Source organism: Procambarus clarkii, chromosome 77 (assembly GCF_040958095.1).
Source record: "Procambarus clarkii isolate CNS0578487 chromosome 77, FALCON_Pclarkii_2.0, whole genome shotgun sequence".
Taxonomy (NCBI): Eukaryota; Metazoa; Arthropoda; class Malacostraca; order Decapoda; family Cambaridae; genus Procambarus; species Procambarus clarkii.
The window spans coordinates 23,816,983-23,831,473 of NC_091226.1; the positions used below are offsets into that span (position 1 = coordinate 23,816,983).

At 36.9% G+C, this 14,491-nt stretch overlaps 1 protein-coding gene across 1 annotated transcript; it reads right to left on the minus strand.

Moving 5' to 3' along the window:
• Positions 1 to 574: 574 nt before the first annotated feature.
• On the minus strand, positions 575 to 12,723 carry LOC138357352 (RUN domain-containing protein 1-like). Its single transcript, XM_069314031.1, has 13 exons — positions 12,706 to 12,723; positions 11,656 to 11,790; positions 10,323 to 10,466; positions 8,960 to 9,116; positions 8,535 to 8,629; positions 7,823 to 7,913; positions 5,478 to 5,638; positions 5,010 to 5,143; positions 3,706 to 3,901; positions 1,785 to 1,943; positions 1,381 to 1,526; positions 1,112 to 1,206; positions 575 to 898 (listed from the first exon to the last, which is right to left on the minus strand). The coding sequence occupies exons 1-13, from the start codon at positions 12,721 to 12,723 to the stop codon at positions 792 to 794; spliced, it is 1,638 nt and encodes a 545-aa protein (XP_069170132.1). The 3' UTR covers positions 575 to 791.
• Positions 12,724 to 14,491: the final 1,768 nt, after the last annotated feature.

Below are 14,491 nucleotides of genomic sequence, written 5' to 3' on the forward strand. Positions count from 1 at the left end.
GGGCACTATAATTAAAGGAAGAGAATCCTAATATCTTCCAGTTGGGTTATTTATGCTGTTGTACCCTGACCAATGTTTTCAAAGCTATATTTACCACAATCATGACTTCATTGTTTCATTTTGTAAGAGAAGAACTTTGGAGGTGAAAAGTTTGTAATTAATAACTGCAGATACTGACCTACATCCCAGCACTACAGTGAGCAAAAAGTGGACTGCCATGTGAAGGTCTGCTCTAATGGTAACAATTTACCCTTTTGGAAAGGGCCATGCTCAAAAACAGTTGGACAACACATAATGGCCACTATCTTAATAATAAAAGGCAACCGTTTTGATGGGAAATTGTTGGGTCAAATGTTTTGGGCATTATTGGCTGGATAACTGACAAAGAATTTTTTTTTTTTACAAATAGTCATGGCAGAAGTATTAAGAAATAATTCAAAATAATATACCATTGTATAAATGTATAAAAAGGAAATCCTATCTTTTTTAGATAAAAAGGTTAATGTCTTAAAAAATACTAGTAATTATCTTTAGTAATTTATTTTTTATTCTTGTGCTCTAGCTAAAGCAGCAGCAAGTGTGATCATTTATTAACTACTATACGTGATGGTTACCAAAACTTTGCTTTAATAATACTAAAAACTATTTTCTTGGATTTTTTTTATAAAGCACAATGCAAATGTGCACAAGTAGACAACTTAAATCCTTACCATAGGAAGACCATACTCTGAATTTTGTGAAATTCGACTCCACAAGTTGTTTTCCCCGTTTTCTGACTGTTTACGACTTGATCAGAATGCATCTTTAATGTTTTGAAATGGTCGAACTGCTAAGTCAATCGGTAGGTTATAATTGTATTTATTTAACCTCTCCAATGAACGAAAGGCATCTTCAAAACCTGGAAAAAAAAGGGGGTGGTTAAAGTATATGTTCCAATGCGCATTTACAGTACAGTGTATTCAAATGTACACCACAATATTCTTACAAAATAAAATTTGAATTTTGAATATGAACATGTCTTGGATCTTTATAAAAATATGTACCAAAGTTCAAAGAATGTCTTAGCTTTGTGATCAAGGCAGGACTAAAGAGAACAGAATGTCACGTGTACCTGTTTTGCCGACATAACTCCAAGACTGGTAATAGTTTTCTGTCAACGTTTGAGTCCGGAAAATGAGACGCAACCAGATTATCAACTTCTTCTGACTGATGATGAAGCAAAAGGGAGACAATTTAATCATAATCTCTCTTTTTCTGCACAGTACAATATTCATTTTCTTCCTCATAATTGGAAGGGTGCCACTAACTGAATATCATCTCAATTATATTTAGTAATAGCATTCCGTTCATAATTTCTAAGATACAGTAAATGGTACTTACTTAAGAGCAGCACACACAAAGGCCTTAAAATGTGAGTCATAGCTCCTCTTTAGTGGTGTATGTGAAGAAATTATACTTCCAATGACCCCTAAAAGACTCTGTTTGTTAGTCATGGCCGACCCACCAGTAATCTCCAAGTTGAAACTCTGCAAAAAGTTCATAAAATAATGCCACAAACCCTTTTTTTATTAGCAATTACCCCCCCCCCCTTTAATATTAAAATATTTCATTTCTTCCACATGAGCATCTCTAAATTTAAACTCTTACTCTATATAAAAAAAATTCCATGTTTCCACAACTTGAAATCCATCCCATTTGTTCGGTATTATGTCCAGTAAAGTACGGCATTCTATACACTATTGTGGATAGAACTGTGGATACTACTGTAAGATAAATTAACTTACTTGACTAAGCCTTCTAGCTGGCGTTCGATTATACTGGTCTCCCTTTTTAAATTGGTAATATTTGAGAATGAGGTCCCATGCGTGCATGAGCTTGGCAGCTTTCTGTGATTGTTGTGGGAAACATGAGAGAAAAGGAACCAAACTCTTGCTCTGTCCAACCTGTGCAAAAATAAAATTGTATCAAGTCTTTTTTTTACTTGTGATATTATTACAAACGACAAATGAAATTAATTAGATCTCGTAATAAAAAGTTATGATCAAAATCATGAGTTAATGTTATGAGCTTTATAATATGCAACGTATGTTTATGTTGGATAAAGACACAGCAATATATTAATGGACTTATACATCAGATATAACAATACATTACAGGAGTTAACAATTATTTACAAAATGTTACATTTTAACTCATTTTGGATTATCATGCATAATGGAACTTCGCAGGTATTCTGCACTTCATTATGTATTTGTGGCTGCAAATTGGCAGAAGTGTTTAGTTGTAATGTCCATATACTAATTATACAAACAAATGGGAAAATAAAGCTAATATCATGAAATACCCAGCAGCAGTAGACTGGCTCCTAATTAGAAACCGAGTGTGCCTCAAGGTCAAAGGGAGCAGCCAGGCAGCTGGATCAAGACTCATAATTACCTAATGCGCTCCATAAAGTGTATTACACGAAGTGGATGGATCTGTGCAGAAATGCAGTATGGAGCATACAATCTCTCCAAAATACAGGAAACAAATATAAACATGGTTGGTCAGCACATGGATGTGGCCTACAAGGTTTACTGTATGACAAAACCCATGTAAACTTTCGTCAGGCACATTGTCTAACTCATTGGCGAATTTTTTTATATCTCGTATATATGGGTCCTGTAATACAGTGGTCTACGTTCTCAACTCACAATTGGTGATTCCCGGGTTCAGTCCTTGGGCAAGTCAGAAATTGTTAGGCAGGTTTCTTTTCACCTCTGTTCACCTAGCAGTGAATAGGTACCTGGAAGTAAAGCAACTGATGCATCCTGGGGAAGGTCAGTAGCTGGCCTAGGGAATGGGGGAAGGGCCTTGATATGAGCCCGAGTACAGGTCTCCTGTTACCAGAGAGGGGAATTGTGTAACTACACTAGATAAGGTATCTAGCTGCAGCTGGGGATCTCTCTCCCCTATCTTCCCCCTCTCACCTGTCTTCTTCCCCTTCCCCCCCCTGACATCCATCCTCTTCCTCCTCCCCATTGCTTTCAGAACTTAATACTTAATATTACAAAACATTGAAAAACAGCTTAAAACTCAACAAAATACACACGTGATTTTATTTCAGACCATGAAAAATCACAGGATAATAGTGGGGGGGGGAGGGACATTCAAGATATCAATACTTCTTAAAGCATGCCACCTGGGCCAACCCCCAACTGGCCTATGATACTCGAAACATGGGGGGGGGGGATTATGCATTTGGGAAACTTAGGCTAGGCTAGCCCCAAGTGTATAGCCTCCTACTTCAGACATATATCCCGTTTTATATAGTACATATCTATATACATCATCACTGCAAACTTCAACCACTTCCCAACAATACAGTACGTAATAAAGTGCAGAATGTAATAAAAAAAAAGTGTACACAACACGTGTAAAATGATAACCGAAATGTCACCAATAAGAATTCAAAGGAGATCCAATATGGAACAGCCCAGGTGAGGCCCACATTGTGCATCAATTACACTATAGATTGTTTTGTTTTCAGTGCTATAGATGTTGTACAAATGTAAATTTACATTAATTTAGAAGTGATGAACAAGGTACATCAGAAGCCTACTATATTATGAGCAATGTTTTATCAGAAGAAATTGAAGAATTTAAACAGGATTTAGTTGAAAATAAAATGCAAGCTCATTACTTGTACCGTGAATTTCAGCTTACAGGCATTAGTCCATGTTGTATGAGATCTCTCAGGGCAGGAGCAAGGTGCTTGCGGACAGCCACGGTTAGTTCTTCATTACCAGACATAATGGGCATCTCCTCAGAGTCACTAGTGTAGTCACTATCAGCAGGAGTTTCTGGGCCTAATAACTCCAGCACATTGTTGATTGCAACTTCTAGTGATGCTCTTAAATCTCTACAGAGAGATGAAATCATTAGACAAATACTGTACTTCATCTTATTTTAGTATTACAACCAATGCTTCTAGCATGTGCTGTGGCAAAAAATAGTTCACCTATACAAGAGATCAGCATCAAGAAGGATTTATCATATAACATAGAAAATTAATTAAAATACAGGAAAGCTTAAATATCTAACCCATTTTTTACAAGGAAAACTATTAGCTGGCCTTTCTGATATCCTCCCAAAAAATCAAGTGTTAAACATAATGAAATACCCCTTTATGGTTGGCCCCTCAGTACTTCCCTGTAACTTAAGCAACGATACTGCAAAGCCTAATGGTTGTATCATGCCTCCGAGCTTACCCATATTAACCAGAACCTGATTTACTCAAGGTGAAAGGCAAATAGGGATCAGATTGCCCCAAATTCCTATGAAAACTGGGCAGTAAGTCCATGTGCAACAAAACAAACCACTGTTGAAATTAAATTATATGAGGAAGTACAAATTAATGAAACTGGGTGCTGAGAACAGGAGGCTGGACACAAGGTACCAAATGTGGGATGAAACTAGTCATGAATCAGGAGGATAAAAAAAAAAACTGGGGGTCGAGATCACACTGAACCTGGAATATGCGGCACCAGTGTGGAGTCCTTATCTTATCAAACACAAAAAGTAGGATTTAGTCCTGAGGTGGGTTACCAGATTAGACCCAGAAATGAGAGCATGATTTACAAGAAAAGAATAATTGAATTAAACCACACGTCACTGGAAGACTAAAAGGTTATGTACATTATTTGGGAGGGATGATACACAGACAACAACAGATATATTTGGGGGGAGAAGAAAGTAAAAAATAAGTTCCAGAGCAGTGAACAAATGTTATGTACTAAAAACTAAAGTACCTGTACAGTAATGGAGACAGACTCCATGCACAATTTCAGAGGAACATCAGTTAATTCAAAGTCAAGAGGCAAGACCAAAGAGTTGAAGCTCAATCCCTGCAGGCATAATTAGGCAAGTACATCATTTCAGAGAAGTCACTTTTTCAAAGTACTTGTACTCCATTACCAAGTTTTTGCAAACCATCAGCAATAAGGATACTTCAAGGAGATCAAACTCACCCATAATGATTTCCCCGTGGTGTTTTTTTCAGGGTGTTCTTTTGAAACCTGCCTCTGGTTGTCCCACACCCGAATGACAACATGCTCATCAGTGTTGCGGCTTGTTTCATGATATTTTCCGTTTCCTTCAGTAGCTAAAAACCATCAAGAACTCTATTACACAAGGAACAAACAATTGCCGATCAACACCTATCAATGCCCTTGTTGACTTTTAAAGAAAAATGTCTCCAACTTATCATTATAAACAGGGATAGATAATGCATCAGAGATATAACATCAGTGCTGGAAATAAGTGCAGTATTGAAGCCTTTAATGTGATGGACATTAAGAAAATTACCCTTATTTAAATTAAAAGTGATTATGAAGGGCCTTATTCAGTTGCTGAACTAACAGAAGAAGAGGTTCACAAGAACTAGTCTGGTCATTGAATAATTGCAGTATAATACAGTACTTCAAGAAATAACAAACCTGCTCTTTATCTGTTCCTGGTCTTCGATTCTTATTTCTCTGAGTTCCGGCCTTGCCCCACTTGCTGCCCGACTCCTGTGGTCTACCATCACCAGGTGGCCGCGGCTCTTTGCAATGACAAGGTGCCTTGGGTCCTTTTACCTTGGTAACTGTTCCTTCACCTATAAACAAGACAGACAAGGGTTAATTTTAAGCTCCTCCTTTAAACATTTCCAAGAAATCAAGTGTGAATACAAGGAAAAGATGTAAAGGAATGTCATATTTGGGAATACTGGAATAATCAACTCCTTTTTTGTCTTCATTTATACTGGCTTCCTTGTTTCAGACACATTAAACTTTCTGGGGACTTCATTTCTCATCTTAAAAGTCCAGATTTTAGGAATATATTTTATCAGGCTAATTTCATAAATAAAAATCTACTCATTCATCATTATAGGAAAGTTTAATAAAGAAAGGGCAAGGTGTTTAAAAATTTCATCCACACTTGCACCATATCTCTCACACGAAGGAGAACTGGCACCACAACACACAAGCAGGTCACCTACACCACCACCTCAGCGCCTATTATGGAGGCTGGGTGCAGTGCTCCTTATTCAAAAGCTGCTGCCACCTAGCATTGTTTCAAACCACTATTCTTGTTTCTTCATGCTCTTATGTGACACTTTAAAAGAAAGAAAATGAGAGAATCTGCCGCATATCCTGCACTTCACACAGTTTGGAGTGATGAAGTACCATTACTGCGAGACTTGACTAGTTAGTACCCATATCTAATGACTTTGAATAGTGCTACTAATCCAGGAGTGAGCACTTTCTAGCTCACTGACTAGCCAGGGTGGTGTAAATTATTATTCATCAACACAACTCTAGTTCCAGCATCAACCTTGTTCCTTTGTACATGCTACCACTAAGAGCTGTACAGCACACCTCTTCATACAAGACTTGTATTATTTGTAGTTGAGTGCATATATAGCATGGATGCGTCATGTGGAGTGGGCGTAACTCGGCAACCAACTCGTTATCACTTTCCAATTGTTATAGAGGCCAATAGTAAATTAATTACATGAACAATGATACACAGTATAAAGAAAGAACGAAAAAAAAAAAGAATGAAAATCACATCTGAACTCCATGATTAGCCATCGAGTGGTAATTGAGAAAATTAAGTAAGTATGGATTATATACAGTGTAATAAATAAATAAATTATATATATATATATATATATATATATATATATATATATATATATATATATATATATATATATATATATATATATATATGTATATATATATATATGTATATATATATATGTATATATATATGTATATATATATATGTATATATATATATGTATATATATATATATGTATATATATATATGTATATATATATATATATATATATATATATATATATATATATATATATATATATATATATATATATATATATATATATATATATATATATATATAATTTTTTTGTCCACTTTACATGCATGAGTAACCAAGTTCCATACTAGAGACTTTCAATTATTGTTATTACTGTACTTACATTGAGTTCATATTTTGTTTGTATAGTACGTTTCTTTTAAAGCCCCTTTGATTTGTGTGGGGGTGAACATCGGACCATCCAGAATTGCTATAAAATACTGTTGATCCTCATTTTGGTCCTTCCTGGAAAAAGGACCAACTTTCCTGGTCATGGTAGGGAGCCGGTCGGCCGAGCGGACAGCACGCTGGACTTGTGATCCTGGGGTCCTGGGTTCGATCCCAGGTGCCGGCGAGAAACAATGGGCAGAGTTTCTTTCACCCTATGCCCCTGTTACCTAGCAGTAAAATAGGTACCTGGGTGTTAGTCAGCTGTTACAGGCTGCTTCCTGTGGGTGGAGGCCTGGTCGAGGACCGGGCCGCTGGGACACTAAAAAAAAAAACCCCCGAAATCATCTCAAGATCTCAAGATGGTTCTCATAATAGACCGAGTTCCACAAATTCGGTCCTACCCACCTTTGCATATAACTAGAGCAGGTGCCTATTTACAAGTTGTCATTTAAAGAGACATTCAAATAATATACTATCATACATAAAATATAACCAATGAGCATTGACAGGGATATTATACAACATTTTCAGAAACAAAAATGATTAGTCACTATTAGTTATTCTGTTGCGAGTGTTGTCAAACACATAACGGGAAAATGTAGAGTGCTACACGAAGAAACATTTCGTTAAAAGTGCACACAACAGCTTAAATTACACTCGACACTAAACAACAGGGAGTAGAAGACTTTCACAGTTACATTCTTTTGATGGTTGTGGCATTTGATGAATAACTTGGGACTCACCTTGCAGGAACTCGATAAACCTCTCCAGGTCTATAATCTGCGTCTGGAGCTGAGCTACCAACTGCTCCTTCATCATGAGGGGATTCACCAGCTGCACGCAAAACACCAAAATTTCCACGGGTTACAAGGCCAGGCAATGGTTAGTCCACATTAGTCCAGGGATGCAACAGTATGGATGTGTATCCAAGAGTAGCATGAAGAAAAGGAAATATTTTGTTATGATACAAAAAGAATTAACCCACACCAATATTTGAGAAGAAAAAGGTATTCAGTGATGGAAAACTAAGTACACTACACATACATAACATATGGCCTGGTGTATATCCTGTACTACAAAGTATGGTGCACTTTATATAAATACAATACAGGCTGCATACAGGAGACTACCCATGCAAACAAGATACAAAGTTTTATATTAAGTAGTCTACACATGAAAACCTCTTTACTTTATCCCTTACAAGCACATGCAATTCCCAGCTTTTATTGAAATGGCTATTATGTTTCCTGTACATTAATTCAAGTAAGCAAGTAACAATTACTTCAATAGAGGATTAGTGCTACGTTTATACTGAAACTGCTACTTAGTAGAAGGAAATTGTAAGTGTCGAAGTGTTTAAGAATACTGTGTTTAGATATTGTTGTATATGCATGGCCAATATTTCTATACAGCTTCGCAAAATGCCCAAGTTAATGAAGTTAATAATTAACTTGCCTCTCTGATAGCATGATCCACTTTGACACGAAGATCATCCACAGTCAACTTGTCAAGTTCATCCACATTCAAATTGAGTTTCCCTTTTAGTTGTTCTGGAAGGTAATAAATTAAGCAAGCACTTTTTAAGATATGAAGATACACTCCTGAATGCTTTACCCATTTTCTAAGAACATCCCAGATTAGCAAGCACAATATAATTTCCAAATATTTCAAACAGTTGATACGTACAGGCTCAATCAGTTCCTCTTCTCTAATAGACCTCCAGATTACTATTCCATACTATATCAAATACTAAGAAGAAACTATAATTTGTGGTTAAAAAATTATTCCTGCGTAACTATTTTTTGCAATTTAAATTCATGATAAATGATGTACAGTATATTGAAAATACAGTATAGGCACTTTACCAATTTTTTTCTCACCTATAATGACCCGCTGTTTTTCCATAACCTTGGCTTGTGGGGGTCCACCTTCTCCCGTTTGGTATACATAGTTTTCGAGATCTTCCAACTGCTGCTTTAGCTGCTCAATTAGTTCCTTCTGTCGTGTTATCCCAATGCTGTCCACTCCTCCATCACTCTAGGCATAGATAACAATGATGCTTCTGTCATTATAAATTGCAACAACAAAGGCAGTTCTGGATTTTTTTTTACATAGAAATACAGTACAGCATTTAATTCCAACACAACTATGATATTCATATCAAGTTAGAAAGTTAAACAAAGATCCTGTCTTTCTACTACAGTATCAGCTTTCTATTACCAATAGTGTGTGCATCATTTTGCCATTTCACATAAAATATTCTGCAATTTCACATACAATTCTGAAACCTTTGCTAATACAGCCTATTTTAGTTGCAAACAGAGCAGCATATATGCCTCTGGTATGGCCATAATTACAGTGATCCTCAAATTAGTTACAGTACTGTATTTGCAATATAGAGATACTGTAACAGTACAGTGCTAGATATTATAACATTTAAATGACTATGGATTAATTTCAACCATGTTCACAAGACATGCCGAGCATCTCTTTGGAACCGAGTACAATATTTACATTATACAGCATTGACCAAATTATAATCATGGCTTTACAGTACTGTACCTTAAAATGCATCTATAAAATGTTTCTCAGTATAAACCATACAAGCGAGATTATTTTAATCAAAACACAGGCACTTGTTTATTACCTTTCCCATCATTTTAATTTTTTTTAAGTAAAACATGATAGACTTTTTTTTAAAGTTAATGCCTCAGGATATCATCCTAGAATCAAGTAAATAACCATTATTCACCTTCTCATTTATAGTACCGTAATATCTTGGAATAAGATAACATTTTATTAATTTCATTTATTAACCTTTGGAAATCATTAACAAAGTAGTTACTGGAGTTGAATGATATGAACTATATAAAGGTTGAAAATATAAAAGCTTACCAACCTGGAAGACAATGGGCAAAGGGAAGATTTTGTTACTCCAGCACTAGCCATAACCAGAGAACACACCTAACACTAGCAAAAAATGACCTGTAGGTGAGCTATTAGAAAACATTTCTTAAATCAAGTTGTTGATGGGATGAACGCTCTGTAAAATAAAGCGGTGCGTGAATAAATACACAAAAGCAAGTACTGTATGGTACTGTACACTCAATGGGCAAGGGAATACAACACCCAATCAGCTTTAGCTCTGTCCTGTAAATGAAAAGTATATTGATCAAATAAGTAATCACACTAAAAATTATACACACATACACAAAAGGTACATCAAATTAAGAGTAAACTTACATGTTCACTGACTGTAGACTTCTTACATACAGACAGATCCCGCAAATCAGGAATACCTCTGTTAGCAAACTCTTCCAGCTGGAGAAGAAGGATCTCCTTCTCTTCCGGTGAAGCATCTACAATTTGCTTCAACCGAAATTGAACCTGTGGGCGAGTAATTAAGACATGTGAATAAGAGAATACCCGTTTTAAAAAACCCACGTCCATGTTACCAAAATTAACATTTCTTATTTGTGTTCGCTACAGTTCATGTTGCCACTCCTGGGCCCCACCGTTTAAACCCATAAACCTCGACAACCCAACAATAAAAATCATCCCAGAACTGTAGAGTCTCATACCTGGAAAGGTCGAGGGGGGCCTCGGGATTATGGAGGTGCACCTCCAAAATCTGGATTATATCATTTCAAACTCAATCTGAATTTTTGCATGAACCCTGGAGTTTCATAACATTTGCCCATTTTTGTGGAAATTATCATCAAATTTTATATATTTTTCATATAGGATGTGATACAACAAATGTTAATTTGTATTTAGACAAATGTATGCCTATAAATAATAGCCATGTATGCCTATAAATAATGAATAGTGAAGTCTTTAGTGCCCGAGAATAATGCTATTATCTCTGCTACATACTAGCTATTCACCCCAGACTATAGTGCTGCATATATTTTTGGTAAAGCAAGCAGAAACAGCCAAATCCTTATTCTTAGAAGGTTAGAACAATCCTGAGAATTGCTGCAAAAGGGGTCCTCAAATTTAAGAGGACTGAACTATGAGAAACACAAAAGGAAATTAAGCCCTCACCACACAGGCAAAAGAGAAGGGTATAAGGTGACATGATCATGACCAAGACTCTTAAAAGGATTAGCAACGTGAACAAACAAAATGCTCTTCACGAACAGGGCAGGACGAGAGGACATGGGTAGAAACTTGAAACTTAAAGAAGTCGTAAGGATATAAGAAAACACTTCAGTGTAAAAGTATTGAACAAGTGGAACAATCCAAGACGAGGTAGTCGAGGCCAATTCCCTACGTAGTTCTAAGATGAGGTATAATAATAAAGAGGGCCAAGGGTCATTGATATTGATGATCAGTGATAAAGGTAGGGCTGAGTAAACATTGCCAAAAGCTTCCTTCCAACCGATCTAAATTTTTTGGGGGGATGGCCAAAGTAAATGCCTGACAAATACTCTCCAGCTAGTGGCACTTGCAAATGTGGCTATCTTGAGACATAATAACTAAAATTATACAAATAAAATATATTGTGACATCCTATTGAAAATGCAGAATTTGAAGTGACTAAGTTCCAAGTCACCTGGAGAGCATAGCCTACCTGTGCAAAGTGGGATGTAAGAGCCATCAGAGAATTGTTGAGTTGTTCTTGTTCTTCTTCCAGCTGCTGCAGCCGCTCCTCCTCCCCACTCCCTCCACACCCCCTTCCATAATGGCCTCGCTGCCTGGAAATCTTCTATTGTAAAATGGGAAAGAGCACGTGCATTTGCATGCCAAATGCAATAGCAGTACTGCATGGGTAAAATTTTGTAATCAATTATTGTATATAGCACTGTACAGTTATAAAATTATCTGCTACTAATACCATGGAGGTGTGCTACTGTTTGATAGAACTGTATCTGTAATTGTAAACATTTTATATAAAAACATACAATTGGTATACAGAACTGGACAAAATCAAGTGTTGACAGTACGTAATGACAAACAATCTTTCGTGGAGGGCCCTCGTAGCTTCCCTGAGTTAAGTACTCTTTAATTTATGCCATGCCTAAGGGGAAACACCAGACCTCCAAGATCTGCCTTAATCTGCCTGATCTGCCAATACCAAACTCTGGCTTGCTTTATGATGCAAAGGTAGTTTGGGAAATCAAATGTACCCAAAACTGAGGAAAACCCACCTGAAAACCCAGGTGCAAAAAACAAGCCACTGCTCGAGTGAAATTAAAGATTTGAAGGTAGGAATACAACCCTTACAACAATTGTTTCCTCATTGTTAGGGAAAGAAAGTCTGTTCTGTACTTAGGATTATAGAGGTCCCCTGTGACCAATGATAACTTCTCCAGGATGCAACCCACAGCAATTTTTTAACCACCAAGTAACATTTTACTGCTAGATTAACAGCAGTATCAAGTTAAAGGAAACTTGTCCAAACCATCTAGGTCCTGCTCGGGACCTTCGGTTGAGAGTTGACAACATAGACCACTGTGCTACCAATCCTGTTGTGCCTGACCATAAACATATGGCAGCCCAGGTCACCAAAAGCTCAAGCAAGCCAACTCCTTCAATCACTTGTTGCCTGAAATGAAATGCTCCACCGCTCCTCAGGTAAGAAAAGAACAGATTAGGGACAAGAAGCAACTGAGGGTCTCACCCGAGAAGGTCGTTTCATTGTAGTCAAAGCTTGATTTCTGACAGACCCCCTTCCCCTCTTCAATAGCTATATATATATATATATATATATATATATATATATATATATATATATATATATATATATATATATATATATATATATATATATATATATGTTTCATTGAATATGACCGCATATTCTGTATTTATTATTTTCTGGTTTAGGGCTTCTATCCCTCTAACTATTTTCTTAGCATCAGGGCTTAATTGGAATAGGAGTTCTCCAAAACTCATTTTCGTACTTTTAAGGTGAAGAAAAGAAGTGATTTACTATAGAGTGTATTACACTTATTTGTATAATTTGCACGACGTTTCGAACCTCCATGGTTCATTCTCAAGTGAACAGATCTTACAATACTAGTTGATTTTATACCCGCATTAGGTCAGGTGATAATACAATGAAGGTGAAAAACATGGGGGGATACATAAGGGATAAACATAGGGGCTGCAGAAGGCTTATTGGCCCATACGAGGCATCTCCTATCTAAACACAAAGATTAATCCAGTGTAATTGGCCTGTTATGTTGGACACTGTCTTCTGTGTTGGCATCGATATGTTCTTGTCTTGTCCTTACTCTCATGGTGGGTAGAGTAAATAGTTCCGTGATTTGGGTGTTCATGGTAGGTCGCTCTATTCTTATGTGAATTGCCTCAAGAATTTGTAATCTTCTTGAATCTTGGGTTTTGTCTATTATGCAAGTATTCTTGTTCAACATTTCTCTTGTTAGAGTAATGTCATGGGCTTGTCTCATGTGATTCCTAGGGGCACCAGATTGAAGATGGCATGTCAAACGCCTCGTCAGCTTGGTCGACGTCATACCTATGTACTTACATTGAAGGTTACATCCTTCGTGGGGGCAAGTGTACATGTATACAACGCTTGACTGCTGTAGAGGGTTCTCCGTCGGCTTCGGGCTGTTTTTGATAAGGAGTTCGGAAGTCTTCTTGGTTTTGTAGAATATTATCAGGTTTATGTTTTGGTTAGGAGTAGTGCTTTTTACTCCTTTACGGATTATTTCTTTCATTATTCTTTCCTCTTTTATATGTTCACTGTGCATGGTTGATTTGTAATATAATTTTATTGGGGGTGTTGTGGTTTCTATTCTAGGTTCTGAATTATACCAACGGTCCAAGTGTCTTCTTATAGCAGCGTTTATTTCCGCGTTGCTATATCCGTTGTTCACCAATGCCTGAGTTACTCTTTCAAACTCTCTACTCACGTTGCTCCATTCAGAGCAGTGGGTAAGCGCTCGACGAATATAAGCATTGAGAACACTGGCTTTGTATCTTTGGGGGCACTCACTTCTACCGTTCAGGCATAATCCTATGTTGGTGGGCTTGGTATATACGTTGGTGCTTAAAGAGGTTCCTATTTTTGTTATTAGTACATCCAAGAATGGCAGACTGTTATTTTCACTATTTTCATGTGTAAATCGGAGTACTGACTCTCTCTCTAGGTGTCTTTTTAGGTCAATTAGTTCATCTGAGTCTTTTACTATTACGAATATGTCATCTACATAACGGCAGTATACAGTTGGTTTTTGTCTGCTACTGAAAACCCTATCTTCGATGGTTCCCATATAAAAATTAGCAAATAAAACTCCTAAGGGGGAGCCCATTGCTACTCCGTCTATTTGTAAATACATGTCTCCTTGTGGACTGATGAAAGGGGCTTCCTTTGTACATGCTTCGAGAAGACTTTTCAAGTGTGGCTCAGGTATGTCTAATTTGGGGGTGCTCTCGTC